The 25,292-nt window shown below is 43.8% G+C and overlaps 1 protein-coding gene across 7 annotated transcripts in view; it reads right to left on the bottom strand.

The window, feature by feature from the left end:
- The window catches only part of SPTBN1 (spectrin beta, non-erythrocytic 1), a 212,595-nt gene that overhangs the window by 1,476 nt on the left and 185,827 nt on the right, over window positions 1-25,292 (bottom strand). For 6 of the 7 annotated variants that reach the window (XM_031008124.3, XM_055377900.2, XM_055377899.2 and 3 more), the window contains 17 exons: window positions 25,055-25,201; window positions 23,608-23,871; window positions 22,747-22,971; window positions 22,183-22,272; window positions 21,725-22,006; window positions 20,936-21,066; window positions 19,009-19,213; window positions 18,211-18,585; window positions 14,326-14,570; window positions 12,990-13,128; window positions 12,210-12,294; window positions 10,175-10,371; window positions 8,954-9,066; window positions 8,218-8,281; window positions 3,524-3,762; window positions 2,126-2,299; window positions 567-609 (listed from right to left, as the gene is read on the bottom strand). In XM_031008124.3, the coding sequence (XP_030863984.1) occupies window positions 567-609; window positions 2,126-2,299; window positions 3,524-3,762; window positions 8,218-8,281; window positions 8,954-9,066; window positions 10,175-10,371; window positions 12,210-12,294; window positions 12,990-13,128; window positions 14,326-14,570; window positions 18,211-18,585; window positions 19,009-19,213; window positions 20,936-21,066; window positions 21,725-22,006; window positions 22,183-22,272; window positions 22,747-22,971; window positions 23,608-23,871; window positions 25,055-25,201 (3,018 nt within the window). Of the gene's footprint in view, window positions 1-566; window positions 610-2,125; window positions 2,300-3,523; window positions 3,763-5,910; window positions 8,282-8,953; window positions 9,067-10,174; window positions 10,372-12,209; window positions 12,295-12,989; window positions 13,129-14,325; window positions 14,571-18,210; window positions 18,586-19,008; window positions 19,214-20,935; window positions 21,067-21,724; window positions 22,007-22,182; window positions 22,273-22,746; window positions 22,972-23,607; window positions 23,872-25,054; window positions 25,202-25,292 lie in introns of those variants that run through there. The other variant, XM_063696186.1, reaches the window with a different exon arrangement.

Genomic DNA, 25,292 nt, shown 5'->3' on the forward strand with positions numbered 1-25,292 from the left:
CCTTATCAGTACAGGAGAGGGAACCTGGTTCAGCTTCTCATGAGAATTCAGTTCTACTCATCACCCTAGTATATGGCCCTACAAACTTGTAAGAGCTGGAAGACCAGTCTCAGTCTGTGAGGTGGTCAGATCCCACCCTAGAAGGTGCTTTTTCACATTTAAAGCATTACAGGTGTTGTTTTTCCATCAATGGACTCTCTCTTTCCTTGAGGTGAGGTACACACCCATTAAACAGCTGGCTGCTGGCGAAGGGTGCAGCGGGGGTCCCATCACGATCCACAACCAGTCCTGGGACCACCTCACTATGCCTCATCCCTGGGAGGGGACAGGCAAAGATTCCCTCCATCGACTTTAAGGGATCCTGCCTCGGCAAAGGGACAGCGAGATCGTATTCACTGCCTTCTAGAGACAGAACCAAACACCTTCTAGTGCTGGTGACTGGAGCCCAGTGATAGAAACCATCAGTGATCATCATTTACATGAAGAACTTTCTGAATAAAGCCCATCATCACACAAACACTTGCAAACTCCTAAGTAGTGGAGAGAAATAACATTTAGAAACTTACATCGTCTTTGGCTTGGAAGAGGTACTCATTGCCATCATTTAGTCTGTAATTTCAAGGAAGAAAGTTAGTCACCACTTAATTACAGAGAAATAAAAATCCCCCAACTCCCATATCACACGCAGGACAGAAGCAGACCACAGGAGTCACAACAGAAGCGTCAACCTACATATGTCACCACCAAGCCTGGGGACCCGCCCAGGCCCAGCAACGGACCCCTGGAGATCAAGAAGCCATATAATCGCGCCAATGATCCACACAGGGAGCCTGTGCTTCAATCCAATGGAAGGATTTTAAAAAGCCCGAAACATAACATTTGGCTTTATTGTGGCAAAAATCACTTGTGGATGCCTGATCACTTACTGGTCTAAACTGAGTTCAGGAGAAAGCTTTTGAACACAATGAGCCCTTTTGAAATTCTGCTACTGAGCTTGTATCCCCTACATTCACATGTTCCAGAGTTTCAGAATAGGCAAACAGAAAATGTCTCTTCAACTTTTCTTCTACTGTATGTCTCAGAATTAAGAAGCCCTATTAGTGTGACACTGGGAGGTCCCCAGGCTTGGAGGGGTCACAGGTTCACTCTGTGGCTGCGGAGAGGAAGAGGGTACTGTTGTGTAGCACAGGGTAGGGGCCGTTCGCTAATATCCCAGCTCTCTGAAGCTGCATGAAGGGAGTACAAAGGGGAAAGCAGCCAAGGAGCCAGGCTGCCGGTGCATTGTCCTACAAAATGTAAAGTGTTCCAGGACCCAAAGAGCCTGCCTGCACTGCGCAGCAGCAGAGCTTAATAAATCAAACCATTTGACACTCTCTCCTCTGGAGCCCTTGGCCTAGTCCAGCTGGCACGAAACATACAAATAAATGGAAGACCAAAGCTTTTCAGATCCCAAAGCAAAACCACAAATCAGTAAACAAGCATCCTAACCACTTTTTAAAAGATAAAATAATTTTTCTGCCTACTTCCAAGTGTGAGGAGAAATTCTGAGCTTAGCTCCACTCTGCAGGGAGATACAAGTATCCTACAGGGTAGAGACATTTGGAACTAGATGGTTCTGAGACAGCTGGAGCATCTGCTGGGAGAGTCAGGGGAGGACAGGGTCCCAGGCCCCACCCAAACATTTCCTGTTTGTCTCCATCCAGCTCCAGGATGACTCACTTGACCCATCTCCAGATAACTCATGAGCAAAGAATAGCATCTCCTGGGTCGGGATAAGTTGAAAAGATGGGGAAACTATTTTTCAAAGCCTCCCTTAAAGTGTGAAATGTGACTAGCTCTCTTTAAGTCTTAGGGAACAGTAAGTGCCTGGTTATAAAAGCAAAAGCTCCTTATCCTTCAATGCTCAGATGTACTGTTAACCACAGGGAAGCTGGTGGCTGGCCACAGTTGCCAAAGAATTCAGCCTAACCGAGACACGTGCCAAACTGGTTTTTCACTTTATTGGGGATTTAAAATGGCAGAAGAGAGAACCAACTAATCACAGCAGCTGTAGAAGAAAACCAACCCCCAGAGTGGAAGTAAATGCCAACCCACTCTGGCAGCCATGAAGCACGGCGACTCTCACCTTAGCTTGAATACGTGTTTCTTCTTTTTGTAATCAAGGGCCACTTCGCAGACAGCTTCTTTCAAACTCACAGGGACCTCGCTGTGGTAGGGAATTCCAGAAGCAGCAGTCTTTGCATCTTTGTAGAAACCCATTTCTTGGTTATTTATGACACAATAAACATTGTGCCAGGACCTGTGCAGTTTAAAAAAAAGGGCAGGGGGAGATAAAGACTCTACCACATTCCCCTTAAAGAACTAAACATTTCATTAACATGAAAATGATCCTCACACAACACAGTGTGACCCCACCCAACCCTCAACCTTCCTTATTACAAGCCCTTCCTAAATTCTGCTAACACTAAACAACAGAAAAAATTCCTCCATGGAGAGTTCAGGGACAGGGCACAGGGCAAGTGTTTGAGGACTATGTCTTCTCTTTTACTTTGGAGAAAAGCAAGTTACCCTCTTGTACTCTGAGCTCACTTTGATTGGTGTTTAGTACTCTTTGCTGTAGCGCCCTCTTATGGTCATAGGCTAAAGGCCATGCTCCTTGTCTGAAAACATGCCTGTCCTCCAGCAGCAGCTCCTCCAGCTGCGGGTTCATTACTTATGTGACTTGGCAACTTGACAGAAAGACAGACCCAGAGCCATCAGCACTTACAGTACCTTTGGGTGAATTAGAAAAAAGTGGCTTTTCCCCTATGGTATGGCAAACTGTCCTAATATACTAATTTTAACAGAACACCGGCCTGTATTACACCAGCATGTATTAATATATAAATCTCTATGTTGTCCTCAACGTGAATGGCAGTTCTTAGATGTTCTGATCCCCTCACACAGCAACAAACTGCACAGTAAGATATGGTGGTCCCAGGTGGTTGGGTTTACTAGTTAAGCACATAGGCTTTGCAGTTTCATATTCCACCTTTGCCATTTACTAGGTTTCCACAGAAAGCAAGCTTTGTTAACCACTCAGAGCCTCTGTTCCCCATCTGTTAAATAAAAAAATTGGGGCTGTTGAGAGACAATGAATATATACAAAGGCTGATATGGAGATCAGCGCAGGGGAAATGGTTAATGGCTTTTTACAAAAAACCCACAAGGAGTCCTAAATGAAATCATTCACTTAAAGTAAAGAAGACTCTTCAGTCTCAATCTAGCAAATTCCTTCTCTAGATGAACTACTAAAGCCCCTTCTAGCTACTCCCATCCAAACTCAACTCTTCTTCTCTCAGTGAATAACCAGCATTCTACTCCTGCTTTCCAGCGTCAGCCCAAGAAGAATGCAATGTCCAGGAAGCTACCAAAGGAATAAAACTACATGAGCACATACTTCTCTTCCAATTCAAGAGTGGCCTGCCTTATCCCTTCACAGGCTGACTTCCCATCTTACTGTGGCAGCCTCTGCTGCTGTTACCTGCTTGAGGCTTTCTTATTGTGGGCCTCCCACTCGTGTTTCCGATTGAGGAAGCCTTCCATCTGGGCCGAAGGTGTCTCCTGGGTTCTGGCTGGTAAGGTGGCGGCACTCTGGGCTGGGAGGGCAGTCTTGGCTTTACGATCAGAGGTCGGGGAGGGGATGGGGCTGGACTCTTTAGAGCTCGTCCTTTGTTCTGTAGCGCCGTTGACCATTTCACTTGTGTCCACCGTTTCTGCCATCTAGGGACAGCGGAGAGGCCATTCAGCTAACTCCGTGAGCCATGGGGGTGACCACATACGCTCTACCTGACTCGCACATGTGGCTGTGTATAAATGCCTGGCACAGATCGAGGCAGTACAGTAAAACCATTGCACACCCACAAAGCCAGCTGGACATCAAGGACATTAGAAGGTGGGAATGGATTAATACCCGCCCGTTTACAGGGAAATGAGAAAAGCGAAATGCCAGTATGAGTTTTACTGCACTCTATTCCTCTGATCAATAAATATAACTCAGATCATCTCCTCTTATGGTTACTTTAAAACAAAAAGACAACAGTAACAATCACACATATTAAATATGAAAGAGAGTGAACGTTATACAGCAGCCACCTTACAACCAAGGATGCCACCAGAAGGGCTGGAAGTTTAAGCGAAAGGGCATTCACAAACAGACCGATAGACAACTCTATCAGAGCTACATGGCATTCCCCCAGAGTAAGACAAGGAAAGACCTTGGTTCCTGAAAATGCTCTCTGGCTCTCCTCCCCCTCCCCTCAACACATTGTCATAAACACATGCAGAAATTAGGACGACAATCATGCATTTCACATCTACCATCCCAGTTAGACTTTGGAACTTAAGAGCTGGAAAGAAATGAGGCAAGTCAACAAACATCAATTTGACCACATCTGCCGAAGTTGTATCGTGAGTGGGTTGTAGTTTGTGTTAAAGGAGCTGGAAAAGCCAATCACAGTCACTCAACACCACACAGCTATTTACCCCCAAACAAAGACAGAACCAGGGCCTTCCCCATCACGGGTTGGTTGATCACGGTGCCTTGCTGCACTGAGACGAGAAAGCCCAGAGACAGCCAGGCTTCCAGCGGCTCTGACCCTTCAGGCTGGAGACGTCTTCGGGAGCGTTCCTTCCCAAGCTCATTTAAATTGTAACCCTCATGGCTTTTCGGCTTTGGAAATGTAGTAGGGTCTTGATTCATTATCATTTTCAGCCTGTGTACCATCAACTGTGTACCATTAACTGTAGCAGCCCCTGGCTGATAACACCCAGGGTGTGCGATTAGCGAGTTACTAAAGCTGGGTGTGGCTGACACTTTAGTGGATTACAGACAACCTGCACCCCTCGTACACAGACAAACATGGAGAAGTCAATGGCACGCTCATTAGATACGTCGCCCACCACTGCTGCCCAAGACCAAAGTGACACCAAATTAGCAGTAACAACCTTCACAAGATAAACGGTAGACTGGCCACCACCATGTGAACACCTGGATCTATAAACTCTTGGGAACTGTATCTCTCACTTATTAGGTCTTATCTTAATGGCTGGGTCCAATGCTTGATTTTGAACAAAACTAATTTTGGGGGGAAAAAGGGCTAAAAAAAAGCTCTGGAAGGAGGGAGAATCACAAGTTTAAGTTATGTCTATGTAAACTATCATAATTAGCATCAGGGCTGAGGGAAGACTAGAAACTATGCAGTTTAATGGTGGTTTTGATTGGAACCCTTTACCCTCATGGCAATGTGGAAAATGGATTATTAGGAGAAAAGACTTGTGGGGGGGTGTGTGCGCACAAGTGCTGCATGGTGATCACCAAGGCCTTGCAAGTGACAGACTGCAGACACGTGCTTATGAGCAACAGACTATTTAAACCATTCTCTCTCTTTTCACTTTTAAAGGAGAGTTGCAGGAGGGGAAATAGCCAAAAAACAAAACCCTGAGTCAAAATAATGTGAGTGGACTTTAAAGGTGACAAATCTTCTCTAGTGTGAGATTTCAGGAGACTTCTGGTGAGGAGGAAGTATGAGTTTGGTCTGGAAGGCCTGAGCCAGGTGTGAGTCCAGAGAGACATGGGGTTAGTATGTAGAGAAACCAGGATAAAAAAAAATTTAGTGCTGCAGGTTTGACTTGAAAGCTGCTAGTGACAGCAATGACCTGGGTAGAAAGATGTTTCCTTGAAAACGGCTAAAATTTATCATACTTGGACAGACTGCAAGGTAGATGAAGGCCAGGGAAGCCTCTTCTGAGGATAATTCTGCAGCAAAAATTTTTTCTTTAGAGTTAGAAGGAAAGAGAAAACCCCAAACCAGTATGCAGAGATCATTAATGTTTATGCAAATGAATCACTAACCAAGAAAACAAGGAAAATAAAAGGAACAAAATGAATTTTAATGGACATGTGCTTTAAGCATGCCAACAGACAACACACCACTACAGACACACATCAAAAGCAATCACAGTGCTATGATCAAATGATGGGTACATGTGAACACATCCCCCGCAACCCCACCCCGCACGTTGCTTCTCTTTAGCGATTAGTCCAGAGTGCTTTAGTGGCTGGGCACACCCGAGATACTTAAATCAGGAGGTGAACATAAATGCAACGTGACAACTAGTAGCACAGAAAACACCTGATTGGTTTTCAAAGTGCACGAAGCAATGCTATTTTCAAGTTCATTGAGTCTCTGCGTCATCACTCAAAACAATAAAAATACTTTTTCTTCTAATACAATCCAATTGTAATTAAAATTTTGTTATGACAAGCTACATTTAAAAATCTAGATAAAAATAGGCATGATAGCAAATGCTAAAAACATCATAGCACTCCTTTCTTGTGTGCTTATGTGGTTCCTTTTTTGGAGGGTCTTCTAGATACAAAAAGTGTCAAATTGGGTGTCAGTCCTGATGATACAAAATTTAAACACACACATATATATATGAAAACATCACATATATACATATAGATCAATGAAACACAAAATGTAACTTGGAGCCAGAAACACACATTAGAGCTCCCTAATGACCAAAGACAAAGCAGAAGTTTTTTTTTCTAAAATGAATTTTGATGTGTTTTAAGGCAGAGACCCAATAATGATGCATACTACCCCCAGAACATAAGAAGCTTGGCATCTATCTATATACCCATCTACAGTCAGAAGTAGATAGATATGTACATAGAGATAAGGAAAAACAAACAAGATGCTATATGACGTTATCCTGACAAAAGAAAAAAAAGACATGCATCATGAAATAAAAAGACAAATCAGACTTAACTCATGGAGAACACATATCAAAACAGGTTTCTGATTCCACTAACACATCTAAATATGGCAAAAGAGCAAGTGAATGTCTCACAAGGTTTTGATGTATAATATGGATTTGGTTTTGTTTTTATCGGTACAAGGAAACCATCTCTGTCACCAGCTTTTATTTCTAAGGAAAAGGATTTTTGTGAAAACATTTTCAATTCCTGCTGGTGGCCTGATAGATACCATCCTAAAAGCTTCCTTTATCAGAGAATTCCACAAAAAGTCTTGAGAAAATGAACAATGAATCAGAAGATTAATCCAAGATGTACAGTGGAGTTTGTCTACAGAGACACTGACATGACTTCTGAAGCCAGGGGGCATGCGAGCGCTCCCAGGCACGGTCCACCAAGTGCAACGTTCAAGTAATCAGGATGAACCACAATGGCTTCTGTTCCATTTGTTTGAAAAATTAAAACAGTTTGACACCCTGAAGTCATCGGCTGAATGGAGAGGCATGGAAGTCTGTGAGGCAAGCTTCTAAAACATGCTGAGAACGGCTGTCACCTGCCGCGTCCCACGTGCCAGCAGCACTGACAGGGAGTGAGACAGAGGTGGCGGCAGCAGTCAGCGGGCACTTTACTCCTGAGGCTGGCTGCAACATCTGTGCAAGGAAGCCTACAGTTTTCAATTCAGGACTTGGCAGAAAAAAAGAGAGGAACTAGTTTGTAAAAAGTAATAAATGACCCAAGGGTCTCAAAATGTATGAGATTGTGTGCCTAAAATTAAAATAGCTTCCAGAATATATCTGACTCCCTTTTTTGTCATCTTCAATAAATGAATGCATCTTTCATGGAATGTTACACAGCTGACTTTAGGTTTTAATCTTATTACAGAATGTCTCCCTCCTCATACACCAGTCTTCCTAGTTAATAGTAAATTACTATAGGTTAATAACATCTGTAAAGGGGGCTACATATAGCACAGTACTGTGCCCTGTTAGAATAACTGAATGTGTCATACCTGTTAGATTCTAGTTTTCTTCTTCATTATGCTGTAATCTCATTTAATTTCATTTCAATTACTCATGTAAGGGTTTCGCTGTAAAATCTTAATAAAGTAAAAAGCTCACAATAAATAAACAAAAAATAAGTATGCTGCTTTAAGGCAACTGGGCATCCATTAGTTAAGAGACTCAAACATGAATTAAATGCAAACAAATATGAAACCAAGGAAGGCTATGAATTAAGTAAAAATTTTAACATTTTGGGTGAAGTGGAAGCCAAAAAGTCAAAACCCAGAGGATTTGGAAAGGGTGATTCTTGACAAATGGTAGTGAACTTCACAGTCCAGACCATGGCTGGTCACTGGCTGTCCGTCTGCTATTAAAGTTTTTGTAGTTTTGGTAGGTTTGAGAGCGGTAACTAACCCGTGGAGATCCCTGTTCAGCTGGCAAACCGTTTTGGGAAACTTGTTCTCCTTTTGAAGTATCCCTGTTAGGGAAGACGGGAAAAGGAGGAAGGGAAAGGAAGAAGACGAGAAAGAGGAAACAGTAAGAAAGGGTGGGAGAACATCATCACTCAATTTTATTACGTGCAACCCTTTCACATAATTTAATTCTTTTTAAATCTGAAACTTCCAAGTGTTTTAAATAGACTCTAGATAGAAAAATACGACTACAGGAATGCCGTATGCCCCGCCCCACCAAATAAAGGCAGCGTTAGAGGTTGCCATGGAACTCTTCTTACCATAGCAAAATAATTAGCCCTTTGGAAGTAGAGAATAATTGCTGCCCTCTGTGTGAAGTTACTTAGAACTCTCAAAAAACGCATCACCACAAAATCACTGGCCTAAAATCTGGGCAGTTCACTCCATGCATTTAATCATATGGAAGTTCTGAGCATCCTGTGTGTGTGCACACAGGATGAGAAAGGGCACTGTCTACATTCTACTTCTGCCACCTACATACCTATGTGACTGTGGACAAATCAGTGCCCTCCAAGGTTATTTAGGGATAACTGTACAGACTTTAAACAGTCTCTGGAAGCAATCAGTAGGCAGGGCATGTGGTTAGGCCTAGCAATGCAAGGCTTCAGAAAGATGCCCCATAAACCTCATTGGCCACCGAGGCTAAGGGCCCAGCCTCTGGAGCTGCTGGGACTCACCACTGCTGCTGGGACTCGGCTTCCTCTGAAATCTTCGTGCTCGGCTCGGGAGAAGGCGGCCGCCTCTTCCTCTCCTCTTCCTCTTGCTGTCTGCGCACTTCCAGTAACTCCAACTAAGAGAAAATAGAGTGATGTTTGGCAGAGTCCCAAACTCTGCCTCTTTTCAGAAAAAGGTTCTAGGAACCCAGGAAGTCCTCCTGTCTAGTTTGCTAAACTGGACCACACTGGACAAGAAGAAGCTCTAACATCCTGAGCCAAATGGAATTAGGTTCACAGGAACTGCAGCTACAACCTAAAACTACAGGAAATAGTCTATTCCATGGGCTGGCAAAATTCCTGTGAGTTGTTTGTAGGACCCCTGGGAGCTTGGGTTTAATTTCTAAATTAACTATGCAACTCTCAACTCTGCTGAGGAGAAAAGTACCTGAGCCTGAGGGTTCATGCTGGACTCCCCAGGAGAGCTCAGACAAACACCAGAGACAGAGCTGCAATAATTCTCAAGGAAGCCGCTTGTGCTGTGGTGGGGATCTGTGTTCAGCCAAAACCCAAGCAACACATTAAAAAGCCACAGAATAGTCTAACTGAAACAAAGCCATTTCATGAGTCATATGGATGTACCAGAAGTACTCTGTTTTAACACAAATGTATGCAGGTACATTTTAAATGCCCAGAACTGGAAATCAGAAACACCATTTTTGTACACTGCAAAGGATGAGCTTTCTACCAGGAATGCAAGTCTTGGGAGAGGAAACACCAGTGCACAAATCCTATTCTAAGGCCTTTATGTTGACAGAAGAGGGGATCAGGAATGGGGACTTAACAACAGGCTAGGATTAAGCTTCTATTTGATGGGAATTCTAATTCTGAAATTCTGAAGAAAACTTTGAGGCCATGCCCCCTTGAGAACAAAGCTTTTATGAGATAGGGGAGAATGAAAGACTCGAAGAAAAAAGCAAACACCACGAATCAACCCCCAGGCAGGAAGCTACTATAAGGGATCATAAATCCAGGTGCCCAGGATGTGACTGAGGAGGTAACAGTCCTGACCCTCTCCCTAGGTCCTGCTCCACAGGAGCCACCCATTTTAAGAAGATCTTCACTACTTGAAAAAAACCCAAAAAACAAAAACAAGCAATCGTGTGAATTCCCTGGTCTAAGAGGCAAGCAGGAAGAAAAGGCTGCCAAGGGCACCAACAGGCAAAGGGCCCAGTGGCCACTTACTGTAGTCAGCCTTTCCAGGGCAGAGAACCTCTCATCCCAGGTTGCTGCAGACTTTTCAAATGCCTCATGGCGCTTGATGAGCTTCTCCACCTCGTCCACGCTCTGCCCTATCTCTCGGCTGGATAGGTACGGCTCCTGTCCAAGCAGCCAGGCCTCGGCCACACTGGCGTCTCTTGAGAACTGATGGACCTCCAGAACTGCACAGGGTACCATGAGTTAGTACACGTTGACCAGGAGGTGACGGGGCAGTCATATGGCCTTACCTCTTGGCACTGCTGCCCTCTGGTGATGGCTACCTGCATAACCAGTCTATCATCTACTCTAAATTAGCCCTGTCCAATGTAAATGTAATGTGAGCCACACATGCAACTTTGACTTTTCCAGTAGCCACATTAAAAAGAGCAAAAATAAATAGGTGAAATTAACTTTAATAGTGTATTTCACATAATATGTATAAAATTATTACAACATGTAATCAATATGAAAAAAACTATTGAGATCTGTTACAATCTTTTTTCTTCTAAATCTAAATCTGATGTGCATTTTACGGCACACATTCACTGCACATCTCAATTTGAGACATTTCAAGTTCTCAAGAGCCACACGTGGGAAAGCAGCTATCATACCGCCCAGCGCAGGTCTACAGTGAACACTCTGTTCACTCGGCCCCACTTCATGAGCTAAGCCTTCAGAGACCTGCAGGAATTCACAATCTACACGTAGCCAGATGGGCAGGCATTCTTAACTCGCCCTCTTTTGGGTGGTAGTTGTTTTATTTTGGGGGGTTTAGAGGGAGGGAAGGATATGGGAACACTACAGATGGTGGGGACCAAGGCTTTCGCTCTGTTTCATTCTGTTCTTCCACCTGTGAGGAAATGGAACACTAGTTCCACCATAGTTATGAGAAGGTTTTGTGCCATAGTTAACATTGATTTTCACTTCATTTCATGCAGCAAAGCCTGGGATCACTGAGGTAAAAAATGGACTGTGGGCAGCGTTGGTGTCCCAAAGAGCTGGCTAGCTATCTGCTTTCAGCACCTCGGTAGCCCCCAACATGACTACATGAAGAAGATGCCACCTCTGCACTAGGGACTTGTTGGCTTTTCAAGGCAGGGACTGTGCATGTCATCACTGTGTCCCTGGTGTACAAGCTGGTGCCCGGTTCAGTGTGTAATGTGGGTTTTGCTGAGCTGAATGAAACTGCCCCACAATTCTCAAAACATACAGACCAAATCCTCCTGCAAAGAATGGTCAAAAAGTGGGATTTCTGAGGGCTCTGGGCCCAACAGAGTGTGCCGTCAAACCTCTCAGAAAAGGCCCTTGCATTTGGTTTCTAGTAAACCCCCATAACATGCATAGATGGAGTTAGAACATAAGGACAGAGCCCAGAACTCCAACACAGAATGGCAAAGCATGGTAAGCAATGCTAGAATTGCGCTGTTAGTGCTCATACCAATTATGAAATGCTATTCCTAATACTGTACATTATAAACCCTGTATTAGCTCACATATTCCCTTATAAAATGAGAATTAAAAATAGAATCTAATTCACAGGGTCACTTTGGGGAATAAACACAGAAATACATTAAAAAACCACTTAGAACAATGCCTCGTTCACAGCAAAATTTTAATAGATGTTAGTTTTTATTATGTTATCAACATTCCACTAAGAGCACCAAATATAAGACTTAATGAGATCAACTTTCCACCTTGACTCTGAAGTAAGAATTCTTGAAGACAAATGGGGGAGAGGGCTTCTATCTGTATTCTCCCAGGGAGGTGCCCTCTGTCATCCCTAAAGAACATCCAAATCCCACCTATGACACTGAGATCAATCAAGGGGTGAAAAATGACTATGCCATAGGAAGCTTCTTAAAAGTAGTATTTACCATGAAATGGTGAAACGGGGCACTAAAAAGGCATCTACAACTCAAACAATCTTTAAATGATAACATTAATGAATTAAAGAAAGAAAATAAACGTGCATGTTTTCCATGGATACCCAAAAGAGCAGAAAGATAAAGTACATCCTTACTCAGTCTTAACCATTCCCATCGGTCTTCCCACTTGTCGATCATTTCTTTCCTCTTTTCCGTCAACTGCAGTAATTTTTCCTTGATCTGTATGAAAAAGAGGATCCCCGGGACATCTTAATGGAATGCACCACATCCTCTTGATGGGGTCATTTTATACTAGAAAAACACATTTTCTGCAAAGACCACCATTAAGCTGGGAGATATCTAAGGACTGCTCAGTCTGCCTGAGGACTGGGAGAGGAAAGAAAAGCACAGCACTGCTCCTTCCAGAAGGGGCTGGAGGAAGGCGCGGAAGCCCTGCCAAAGCTGTTTTGTCGTGAGGAGGCTCCCTGCGGCAAACACGTTCAGGAGAGGGACAGCAAGACGGACAAAGCCCTGACCTCTTGGAGAGGATGCCCATTCCCATGCAGGGGCCACACACGCAACTAATAATTTACCTCTTTATTACCACCGTCCTAACCAGAATCACCAACCATGCACTCAACAGCAAACTGATCTAGGGCATAGTCAATGGACATTGGCGTCACCTATTGATTGGGGAGGATGCGGAGTCCATTTTGTAGCCCTCAAAAATTGTCTTCTGTGCCAGAGATTTACCAGCCTGGGCCTAGAGTCTTGCATAATTGCATTATTCTAGATGCACAGGAAAGGAGTTTTAAAACATACGTGTGTGTGTATAAGAATGTAAACACACTATCTCTGACACACACATACATATAAAACAAAGTCATTTTACATCTTGACACCAGCTGCAGCTCCAAAGCAAAGTAGCAACCTACCTCCTCAGATGCATAGTGTTTTCTCGCCAACAGGGATTTCCCAAGTTCAATGCAGGTTGTGAAACTGTCATTACGTGCATCAATTTCAGCTTTGATGCCTTGATGATTATTCATTAAGAGTTCAACAGATGATACATCCCTAAAATTAGACAAACGATGCCTCCGTTAGGAGATCAAGCTTTTCAAAAAATGTGTAGGTTTTAAAACACACAATTAATTTGAAAGAAACTGATGGTCTTTCAGGTGTGAATCACTCCCTGAGCTTAGGCTGGGCCACTGGACCCAAAGCACAGTGACAGCACAGTTCAGTACCAGCCAGGTAACCAAACTTTAGAATATGGCTGCTTTTGTTTTTGTGTGTGTGCCTGAATAATTCAAAATTGTTGCTAGGTGGGTGCCAGAAAAAGCAATGGTTTTCTGTTCAAACTTTTACTTTGAAATGCAAGTCAGAAAGACTCTCTTCTAGAAAGTAGAGAAGCAGCAAGAGGTGCCGCAATCGCACCTTGATGAGTTAGCTGTCAAAGATTCAGGATGTGCATATCAAAGAGCAGCTAATACGGTCTCCTTATTCAGACACAAAAAGATACACAGGATGGGAACTAGCCTAGACAGGAGTGACCAGCATGGATCAAAACCTACTGATCCTGATCCAGGAAATACAACTGCTTCAAAAATATATATATCATAAAAAATCCCTTTTATTGCGACATAGTTTCCCAATTACAGTGGGGGCTGGAGCTGGCAGAGGGGTGAACTGGAGGTTAAATAGGTACCTGTGTGTTCCTCTATTAACTTCTCTTCACTAATTTGCATGAAACAAAGCCAAAGATATAGGACAAATATTAAGTAATAACCCAAGGACACCATATTAAAGCAGATGTTGAGGGTGACACCTTTAGTAATGTGCATGGAAAGGGATACAGTGGTCTTTAATCCAAAAAGCAGGCACAGAAAAATAACTCAGAAAAGTCATCTCATTGCAAAGACGGGGCAGTTAGTCATGTCCAAGGTACGTGGCTACTTGAAGCCCAAGGTCCAACTTCAAGCACAGATGTGGGCAAGAGGGCCTGAGTGACTGTGGGTCAAGGGAGCCAGGAGTAGGGAGAATGGGACAGGCTTTGATAACCCCAGGCTCCCACATTCCCTGGTGATAGTGTGCACGAGCCAAGTGCACGAGGCAAGCAGTGGTGCCGCACTCCAAGCACCTCCCCACCCCCGCTCTGGCCTTGAAGCGCTCAGGCAGGAACGCTTTCAAGGCTCCTGCTTCTCTCTGGAAGACTCCTATGTTTTAACCAAGGGTCAATAAGTCCAATTTCCTTTGGGCTGAAAGCGTTACCTTGGCTTCTCCTGGGCCTCGATCTGCCGGATGACATCCTCCATCCAGAGCATGAGATCGCGCACCATGCTGAAGAAGCGGAACTTGTCCCCTGTGTCCACCAGCCGCACCCTGCGGTTCTCACAGGCGTCCAGGAGGGACTTCCAGGCTTCCAGGACCTCGTTCTCACGCTTCTGGATGTCGTCGGCCTTGTCACCAGCATAGGCCGCCTGGAGGCGGGCTGCATCCTCCTGCAGCTGCCTCACCTGTGAAGCCATGTGGGGGATGAGCCAGGTCAGCCCATGGCAGCCTTCCCACCATCACCCCAAGCCCTATTCTGTTCTGCTCATATACTAAAGGGAGCACAGAGTCAAAATATGGCCCATGCCCTTTAAGGAGCCCTCAATTTCACTGGGGAGATCCAAGTCACAAAAACCCGTTTTCTATAAATCTGTTCAACTACATTATTAAGTTCTTTATGAATGATAAAACAAATGAAATGCTACAGGAAGACAGGCAGGAGAGTTTAGTCAGGGAAAGTCCCCTGGAGGCAGCCTGGGATATCTGAGTGGGACATATTTAGATACAGTCCAAAAAATAAATACCTAATCTGCTATCTCAGGGTAAAGATAAATGTTTTTATGATGAATGGGAAACTGCCACGAAGAGCACATTTTGAAAATGACTTCTCATTGCTATGTGAATACAATGTATGTATCGCCTGTAAGAGTTCTCACCGTGGGACATTTACACTCAAAAAGTATAAAAATGTGGCATCCTATGTGGTTAAAATAACTAATTAACGTTAAAGAAGGTGAAACCTGAAATAGCCAAATTTCAACAAAAACCTTGCAAAACTAAAAATATACATTGAGAATTGTGATTTGGTAAATGGAGCCAATGGTACACTTCTACTTACATCTACATATTTTGGTTGAGTTATCTTTTTCAGCTATGACAGTCATAAAAAAAAGAAAGAAGGAAAGAAAGAAAAGAAAAAACCAACAAACCAACACAGAAACTGGCATGAAGAAAACATGCAGAAAGCAGGAAATGCAAATGGGTCTTTAACATGAAAAGATGCTTCATGGAGATACTGTAATGTGTCATCTATTAGTTGGAAAAAATCCAAGTGTGATGATATATTTGTCAGTGAGCTCATTCTCTGTAGACAGGAGTGTAACAGACTACAGCTCCTACAGAAGGTAAATGGGCAGTACCCATGAAAATTATAAATGTGGTACCTTCTGATTTTATGATCCTACTTTGGGGAATTGATCCTACATATACATTCTTGCATATTTAGGAAATGAAATATGCATAGATTATTTACTGCAGCAGTGTCTGTAAAAGCAAAAGACTGAAAATAAAGTGACTATCAGTGAAGGACTGGTTAAATTAATGATGGTGCATCCAGCAGGAGACTCCTGTGCAGCCATGAAAAAGAATGAGGAAGGGCTTCTGTGTAGTCACACGAAAAGCACACCAAGATGACAATGAAGTGGAATAAACAGTGCAGACAACGTGCATAATAGTTTTCTTCTGTAAAAACAAAAATAAGATTACACTCTTACCTTTTTTTTGGGGAATGGTATATGTCTTTAAAACTGAAGCTAATAACTGCAGCTAATTTTATAGTTAAATTTTCTCCTCTTACATGTCTTATATAAAGTATGTAACATCAGTAGTGCCATACTTGTGTACAATGTCTAATTAAAGGCATACACATATAGGGGAATGGACACACAATCATCACGTACTGATAAAGCTACGTAATCAAAGAAGTCCGCAGACAACTGTCCTGGATTATGAGAGCTTTTAGATGTCTATGAGAGTAGAATATGGAGAAATGCTAAGTGGGGTAAAAGGGGGTGGGGACGGACAGCAGTAGGCTTGTGGGGAGGTGGATTACTGACCCCTGATTGCACAGAAGCACTTTAGGTGATAACAGGTTAAAAAAGAAAAAAAGCAGTTTCTGCAAAAGATGCAAAGAAGAACCAACAGGCTTTGGTTTCCAGTGTGATTTGATTTCCATATCCTAAAGGATTTTTGGAAATATTCTTTGATTATGGCTCAGGTTTAACTCAAATTACAATGAGCAAATTCCTAGGAAATTATTTGAAAAGCTATTTTTCCTACACAATGAACCACATTTTTCAAAACACCTGTTTCTGTGTCTCTGGCTGTTTTCAATTTGCTCGCAATAAAATGTAAGGTACAAGAGGACAGCAAAAGTGAAAATTTCCACAAATATGATCTATTGCTTTGCATAACCACTCAAGACCTCCATCAGTGCTATGTGTCATTCCCACAGCTCCTGTGCAGAATGGAGACAGTGGCACTTCAAGTTGGCACAAAAGGAAACAACCAAAGAAGAAGCACCATGTACTCCTAGGAGCCTGGACCATGAGCCTTCCCTTCTGCTCTGTTATTCTGTGAAAAGAAACCCAGATCAGGTCAATACCTGCAGTAGGACACACATCCTTTTTAGGACACACATCCTTTTCACTGCTATAAACATCACAGCCCAGTGGGTATGGTGAGGTGCAGACTATCAGACTCGAGGGACGAGATTCCCACCCTGGATGTTCCGAGACCCTTCTTTGGCTTCCTCATCTCTAAGTCTAATGAGGCGAAGGGATTTAAAGAAAAAATGAGAGAGCAACTCCTCTCAAGTGTCTTGCAGTTCTAAAAGTAAATGATTTTAGAGGCGCAGACGAAAGAACTACGTTGTTAAGGTGTTATCTAATTCTATCTCTAGGTATCCCATGTTTCCCTAAACTTTTGTTATATAATAATAATTAGAAAACATTTCTAGAGATCTCACTATGTCATATGTTTTGCACCTCAATCCTTAAACTATTAGGGAACCAAAGCTTAGAGACGTAAATTAAACTTGCCGTCATAGTGACAAGAATTAAGAATTAAGGGGAAGTGAGAGAGAACAACTATCAAGGTGGTCCCTTCACAGAACAAATCCCAAAGTATACCAAAGCTATTTAGAGGCTGAGGCACTAGACTGGGTCAGCCCAAGGCCATATCTGGGTGGCCTGTTTCTGTAAATAAAGATTTATTGGAACACAGCTATGCTCATTCATCTTCTAACTGTCTATGGCTGCTTTATTCTACAATGACAGAGGGCAGAGCTGCAACAGAGAGTATGTATCTCATAAAGCGAAAAACACTATTTGGCTTTTAACAGAAAACGCTGAGATAACTTAGATACTCAATATACTCTTAACAACAAGAACCCTTGACATAATCAGGGATAACATCTTTAATAAAATTGGCTTCTTCTCTAGGGCCATGAAACTTAGAAGAAAAAAAAAATACAATTTGTTTTTCAACTAAAAGGCATAAGACTAAACAAGAAACTGTGCAGAGATCAGAAAGGAAACTAGAGAGTGATTACACTAGATTCTGTTATATTGTTACTACTTTGTCAAACATCTTTTAAACAAAGTCTTAGTGCCAGTCATTTCATACTGGGGACGAGGCATGATAAAATGTCAGAATCCTGTTTTTTTATTTTTCCAGACATATAACTTAGAACCTGGTTGATGAAAAATAGTAAAATATTATTTTGGAAATTGTTCTGGATGGATATGCTAACATAATAAAAATACTTGCTGAGGCCTATAACTTGCAAACAACTGTGTATGCATCTGGTTTATTTATTTTAATCATGGGGGCTCTCATCTAATGTTCACAAATGTGGCAAACGTAGACCTTTATGGACAGATAAATTCTCCCAAATGGAGCACTATTACAAAGTGGGTACATGTATGTGCTTAATTGGGGCAATTCTTTTGAAGAGCCAAGGAACGGGGAGATACTTACAGATGCCCAAAGATGTTCTATGGAGAAAAAGCCTCCCCAGCACCCCTGGGTGGCTGCCATACCCACCTGTGTGCCCAGAGCCTGGATGTCATGCTCAAATGTAGTGTGCATTCTCTGTAAGGTCTCCACTGTGTTCTGATCTCTCCCAAGCTCCTCAGGGAGTTTCTTGTGTTTGTCCTGTATACGCCCAAAGATCTCCTTGGCATCGTGGTAAAACTTGTGCAGTTCATAGGAAGCGGCAAGAATCTGTGTTCTTGTGTCAATGAGCTCCAGGAGGTCGGCCCAGGCTTCATTGAGGCCATCCTTCCATTCAGCGATGGTGGCGGCATCTGAATGTCCAGAGTTGATGAGCTCATCTGCCAGGTGATTGACCGTGTCCACGCGCTCCTGCCCAATGTTCCCGGTGTCTCGGGCAAACTCCCGGAATCGTTCTTGTAACATCTGAAACGGGGATGGGTAAGGAAATCAGTGAGCCCACTGTGAACTCTGTATTTCCTGATCACATGAATACCCTTTGGAAAGAAACTGCCTCTAAGCAAGATGTAGCCAATAATACTCATGACTTCAGAACAATATATCTTAGCTCGAGAACCTCTTGGCAACTGGGTTTCCTTCTTGCTCACTGCAGCAGAGTGAGGCACTACCTCCACCTCCTTTTACTACCGGAGGAAGGGGTGCACAGAGAGGTTAGCCAACCTAAATGCGAGTCACCTGCTTATAAAAGAAACACCACCTTAAAACTAAACCCCAAGACCTCTGACTGGAGTCCAGGGCATTTTATCTGCTCACAGATAAGGAATGCAAATGGCCTTCCACACCATCGCTTACTGCACAACCAACTCATGCACTGCCTCAAGTACTTGCCGTGACATGCTCATAGTCCTGTCCCAGTTCATGGGACCCTGCGACCACCTCCCTCTCAGCGATCCACTGCTCCAGGTCGTCCACCTCCCGGTTGAGCTGGAATAACCTGTGTCTCTCATCCAGCTTGCCTCTTCTCTCTTCAGCAAGGTCTTTCAGACCAGCGTACAGTTTATCCACTTTGGATTGCCGCATGCTAATGCGCTCACTGAAAAAGAAAAGGAGCAATGGGGAGAAAAAGGATCTTAAATGTCAAGTTTCTTCAGGGGAAAAACAAATGAGGTGGAGATAATGGGAGAGCATATTACATCATATTTCTCAAAGGAAACTCTGGTTAACCTATTTAGCATGAAAAATAAAATTCTGAAATTGGCCACAATTTGAAGTCGTGAAGAGCCAATATGTAAACAAAAGAGCCAATATGTAAACTAAATTCACCTATCCCTACTATTACACTAGGGATGGGTAGTGCCTCACTCTGCTGCAGTGAATAGTGGGGGTACGCGAATTTAGCGGGGAAAGGGGAAAATTCTCTCTGCACCTCTGGCTCTGCAAATCAGGATTTCCTTTGATGTTAAAAGTTAATGCAAAATCTTCCCAGTCAGGAAGGTGGCAAAAGAGAAAATAAGTTAATGCAAAATCCAGATTGGTCTTGCATTCTCTGGTACCATGCTGCCAGAGGGACAAATGACACAGCCAGTGTGGCACGCACGGCCCTCTACCTTCTCTGGGCTGAGTGCCCATCCTTGTTAGGAGGGCTGGACCGGCTGCTCCATCTCATGATTCCCAGGTGCGCAGTCAGGAGACTGAATCCCCCTCCCTCCAACTTCTCCCCAGAGTGATGGTCTACAAACCAGAATATCAGAGACAAGGACATGTTGGTGCCTATTCCTGGAGACTAGGAAGGCCACTTTCCCGGGAATCCTGATCAGAACATCTTAAGAACCTCCTACACCAACAGAGCCACTGACCTCATCTCCCCTAACCTGCCCTGGTTAAATGCACAAGGCCAATTCCTTTCCAAGTCATAAAAGGCATTTACACAAAAATCCTAAAATGACTGCTTTGGAAGTTAATACAGGGGCCGGATGAGTACCACACACTCACCTCTTCTTTTTCCTCGAAGGTGTTCTAATCACTTGATATCTAAGAGTTAGGAGGTGTTATCACTTTGTTCTTCCTGGGAGCCCCTTCATTTTACAGGTCTATGCATTCTTGTCTAATGCTCCTCTTAAAACTAGTAATTACTTTACTAAACTGGATGACTTTTTCAGCCCAAGTGTAAGTGCTATGACTATCTGTATCCACCATGCAAGTCAACCTGTATTTCTGATCATTTTTATTTTTTTGAGACAAGGTCTCACTCTGTCACCCAGGCTGGAGTGCAGCAGTGTGAACATGGTTCACTGTAGCCTCAAACTCCTGGACTCAAACCATCCCCCCAACCTCAGCCTCCTGAATAGCTGAGTAGTACAGACGTGTGCCACCACACCCAGCTGATTTTTTGTATTTTTTGTAGAGATGAGGTTTCGCCACATTGCCGAGATTGGTCTTTGGACCCCTGAGCTCAAGCAATCCTCCCACCTTGGCTTGGTAAAGTGCTGGGATTACAAGTGTAAGCCACTTTACGTTGACTGCCCAGCCTAGTCAACCTGTACTTTTGACTCCTGACACCAATATTCTTTCAGGAGAGCCTTGGCCAACAGGAGATATTTAACCCACAAGAGCAATTTCCTAATATAACAGTTCACCCATCCTAATCATGATAGGATGTTTTAAATGATGGGTCTGTTTTAAAAATGCTTCTCAAAGATTTGCCTTACCAGCAAGTCATGATGAATGCTGACATTTTCTTTTGGTGGGGGTTAGCAAGAGACCCTAACTGAGAGGAATCGAGAGCCGGGTCTCACACTCATGAAGCAGCGCTCACCTTTCAGGATGGCTGTCAGCCACCAGGGCCCGGCTGGTCTTGGAGAGCTGATGCACGGTCTCTGCATAGTCCTCCACAGCTTGTTCTAAGATCTGGTGCTTCTTCAACATGGAGACGGCACTCTGCTCATCCTGCAAAGACAGGAGAACATCACAACCATAGCGGTCCCCTCTGGCCCTACATCACCTTAAGGAGCGACAGACCAGCTGCTCAGCAGGGTAGGAGGAAGGATCAGTAGAAAGAAAAACTCCAGAGGTGCAGTACGGACAGTGGAACACAGAAGTGTTCCAAGAGCTTCCATATGGACTGGACCACAGAAGCCTGTGCAGAAGATAAACACAAGCAGAACGCAGAATGAGCAGGGCTCCTCTCAGAGAAAAGCTTGGGCAGACCAAGTGTGCCTGGTTCGCTGGAATTCCTCAAGGTCCATCAAGTATGTAAACGGCAGCATTCCTGGAACCTTGCAATAATTTCAAATTGTCTCCAAGCCATCCTGTATTTTGTAAAGTTTAGGGAACCTATAAATAGACAGCAGGAAGGACTCTGGCATATTTCAAAGATGAAAGGATGAACCTGTTCTTAATGGCACACTAGGATTCAGATAAGAAAATGCTGCACCAAAGGGAAACCAGCAGCTGGATTTCAGACACCTTCATGCACATGGTGTCCCCTTAACACTCAAAGGCTACAAGGGAAATTTTTATAAAGACAGAGCCGCTAGCAGAAAGTAAGCCCAGGGTTTGAACCTGAGGCTCTCCTGGGACAGGGATGCTTCCCGCCTCCTCTCACCTTGGCCTTCTCCTCTGACATCATGTACAGCTCCTGCTCGCTCATCCAGGCTTCGGCCTCAGCAGCGTCAAAGTAGTACTGCTGGGCCCTGTGCGCCTCCTCCAGCCGCCTGTGGCGTTTCTCTGTCTCCTCAATGAGGAGACCCCACAGCTGCTTCAGGTCGGCAAGCCTCTGTCTGATGGCCTCAGCGCTGAGGCTGCTGCTGTCAGTGACGATGTTTTGGCTCCTCTCAAAGATGTCGTCAATGCGAGGCTGGTGCCCCTGGATTTCTTTCTGGAGGGTCTGGAGGGAGTGGAAAATACACACAAAGGCTTGCTAAATGGCAGCCGTCTGCTGCTTATGTCAAGCTGTTAGGGCCAGAAAGAAATAGCAAGGCTTCAAAGCTCTCTGCCATTCTCAGTCTCATAATTTAGAACAATTATTTATCAGACAGAACTAGCTCGAGCAGAAAGGCTTACCTGATTTTTCTTTATTAACAGCTGCACAGTCTGGAGGTTGTGGCCATGATCCGTGGAAGTTGCCAAAGGCATCCTCTCTCCAACCCACAACTGGGAAGAATTTTAAATAAGTGGTCAGATCCACTCAGAGGAACAAATATACGACACAAACGAGCAGTGAGGGGCAGTGAGGGACAGAAAGGGTGAGCTTCAGAGAGTGCTCAGCCCCCTCGGGAGGGCTGTCTGGGGAAGCACGCCCTTGTTCTCCGAGACAGGGCTAGGGAGAGTCTTTCCAACTTTACCTCATCCTCAAGGTCAAACTCACTGTGAGTCCTCATTACTTTTAAAAAGTCTGTTTAAGGGCCATTAAAATCCTACAGTATCCCTAGATAACGTGAGAGGACCAATGGAGTTGCATTTAGGGTGAAAAGGGAAAGAAACTTTAGACCATCCAGAGCGTGGAGTTTGGCAGCTCAGCTTGCCAACGTGGCCCAAGGTGAGGCTGACTGAGAAGTGAGAATGTGGGCTTTAGCACAGGCAAGGGGGCTCGTGGAAAAGCCATGTGTGCAGCATGGGTCGACTCACGATCTCGTCCTCCACATCCCTGTTGAACTGATGGATCTCTTTGGAGGCCAGAAGGTTATGCTTCCTCTCGTTCAAGGGCTCCAGCAACTCCATGAACTTGGTCTGCACGGTGAGGCGCTTGCTGTCCACCTCGTCGGTGCTCTTCCCTTCCTGACTCAGGGCCTGCGCTTGGCTTTGGAGCTCTTCGATCTCCTTCTTCCGCACTTCCATCTGATTCTCCAGCATCTGAGAGCAGAGAAGCAGCCTCAGCGCTCAGCACAGACTATCTTTTGCAGTGACTGGCTCTAAGCAGAACTGCTGGGCCTGGGACTTGGCCACACTGCAAAGCCAGCCATGGGAGCCACTCGAACATTTTGCCACTGACTTGCTTTTCAACATCAATGGAACTGTTTTCAAGTAAATCTGAGGTAAATTCATTTGCCCTTAAAGCCCTCTACGGTGATGTAATATAAACAGTTATTTTTATTATCTATAAAGTGCCCTGAACAACTCAGATAACTGTCACAAATCAAGATGTTAAACAACAAAGTATGTGAATATTTCTTTCGTGTAAAATGCAGAATTGAATGAGATGAACATTTATTTAACTGTTAAACGGTGATAATACCCATTAACTAAGAAAATTATCAATCCCATACACAGACAGCCAACACCCAATACTCCTGTGTCTTTCTAGTCTGGACAAGTGTCTTTCTATTCTGGAAATGTTCTACGATGCTGTTAGAGCAAGTACTTTTCTGGGTTAAAAATGCCTTCCCATGGAAGGTGGACTCCTGATAATGCAGCGGGTGAGAAAAGACTCTAAGGACTATGGCTGTAAAACAGAAATACACCCAAGTCCATGATGGCTTGTCCACTTGCCTGTTGCTTTTTCAGCAGGATATTGACACTGGTCAGGTCTTTGCCATAGTCATCAGACTGAATCTGACTCTCCAGGCCGTGCAGCCATTTGTCTAGATCTGCACAGCTCTGGGTGAAAAGTTCGGCCTTGTTTGCATCAAAGAGCCGCTGGGCCTTTGTCTGGGTAGTGGATTCAAGGACTTCCCACATTTTGTGTAAACCAGTGAGTTTCTCCTTCACCACAGCTTCCGTCTCAGGCTTTTCTGAAATGAGCTGCATTCCTTCCTGGAAAACAAAACCAACATGGTTGTAAATAAACAAGTTTGCTACAGAAAAAATGTCACTGTGAAAAACAAACCTAGGACATTTGATCTGTGATTTACCCATTCATTCAATACACACAGTCTTTCCACATGAAGTTACTGCTCAATAAAATCAACAACGACCTAGGTTGTGTACATTACATGGGTTTCATGGGAATTAAGCAATAAATGTTACATGCTGAAATAGTTTCAACTGGGGCAACGGAATACTGAATGCTAATAACGTGACTTCATCTCCTCCATTCCATGACCAAAGATGATATACAACACATTATTATTATTATTATTGTTATTATATTGAGACAGGGTCTCGTTCTATCACCCAGGCTTAAGTACAGTGGCGCGATCTCAGCTCACTGCAACCTCTGCCTCCTGGGCTTGTGCCTCAGCCTCCCCAGTAGCTGTGATTACAGGCACATACCACCAGGCCTGGCTATTTTTGTATACTTCATAGAGATGGGGTTTCACCATGTTGGCCAAGCTGGTCTGAAACTCCTGGCCTCCAGTGATCCATCTGCCTTGGCCTCCCAAAGTGCTGGGATTACAGGCATGAGCCACCATGCCCTGCCAACACATTATTTTAACCGTGAAGAATCTGAAACACTATAAAAAGTCTAAAAGGAGAGAAGTGGGGGGGGGGGGGGGGGGGGACTCCATATTCATCTTCAGTTATGCTGCCCAGAATCTCTCTGTGCAAGAGTAACACATCATAGTAATTATTATAGCGCCCGGTATACAGTAGTCTCATAGGAAAAAGCAATTTTAAAAAATATGTATATATTTAAAATTATGTGCAATCTGTCACAGTACAACACAAATAATATGATCAAGACAGTGGAATCTCTGCATGAGAGCTCACAGTCCATCAGCAACAGCAGATGAGAGGCACAACAGAAACTAAATGCCTAGTATTCGTTCTAAGATAAATCAAGCATTTTCTACTTTCTGGTTGGGTTTCTGCTTTTTTCCCTTTTGAAGGGTTGAAGTCAGGAACCTGTACGTGCAAAGGGAGCTATTACTGGCTGTGTAACTTACGTAAATGTACAGATAAGATCAGATATGCTGGAAAATGTGCTAAATAAAAAGGAGTTTATTACTACCCTGTTTGTTTTCTCACCATGGCCACATCAAATGTTTTAACTTACCTTCTCGATTTTGTCAAGCCATTCTTTGTTGGATGCAAGTTCTGCCATAAATGCTTGATGCTTCAACCATTTACTGTGCAGATTTCTGGCTTCATCGTAAGACATGTCCTGGGCTGTGAGCATCTTCTCATTGATCCAGAGAGACAGCTACAGAAAGATCAGAAGGATTCAGAGATTGTGATCCTAGACATCAGCCTTTTTTCCGCCTGGAAAGGGTTGTGTTTATGTCATATTATGC

The sequence above is a fragment of the Gorilla gorilla genome, chromosome 12 (assembly GCF_029281585.2).
Source record: "Gorilla gorilla gorilla isolate KB3781 chromosome 12, NHGRI_mGorGor1-v2.1_pri, whole genome shotgun sequence".
In the NCBI taxonomy this organism is placed as follows: domain Eukaryota; kingdom Metazoa; phylum Chordata; class Mammalia; order Primates; family Hominidae; genus Gorilla; species Gorilla gorilla.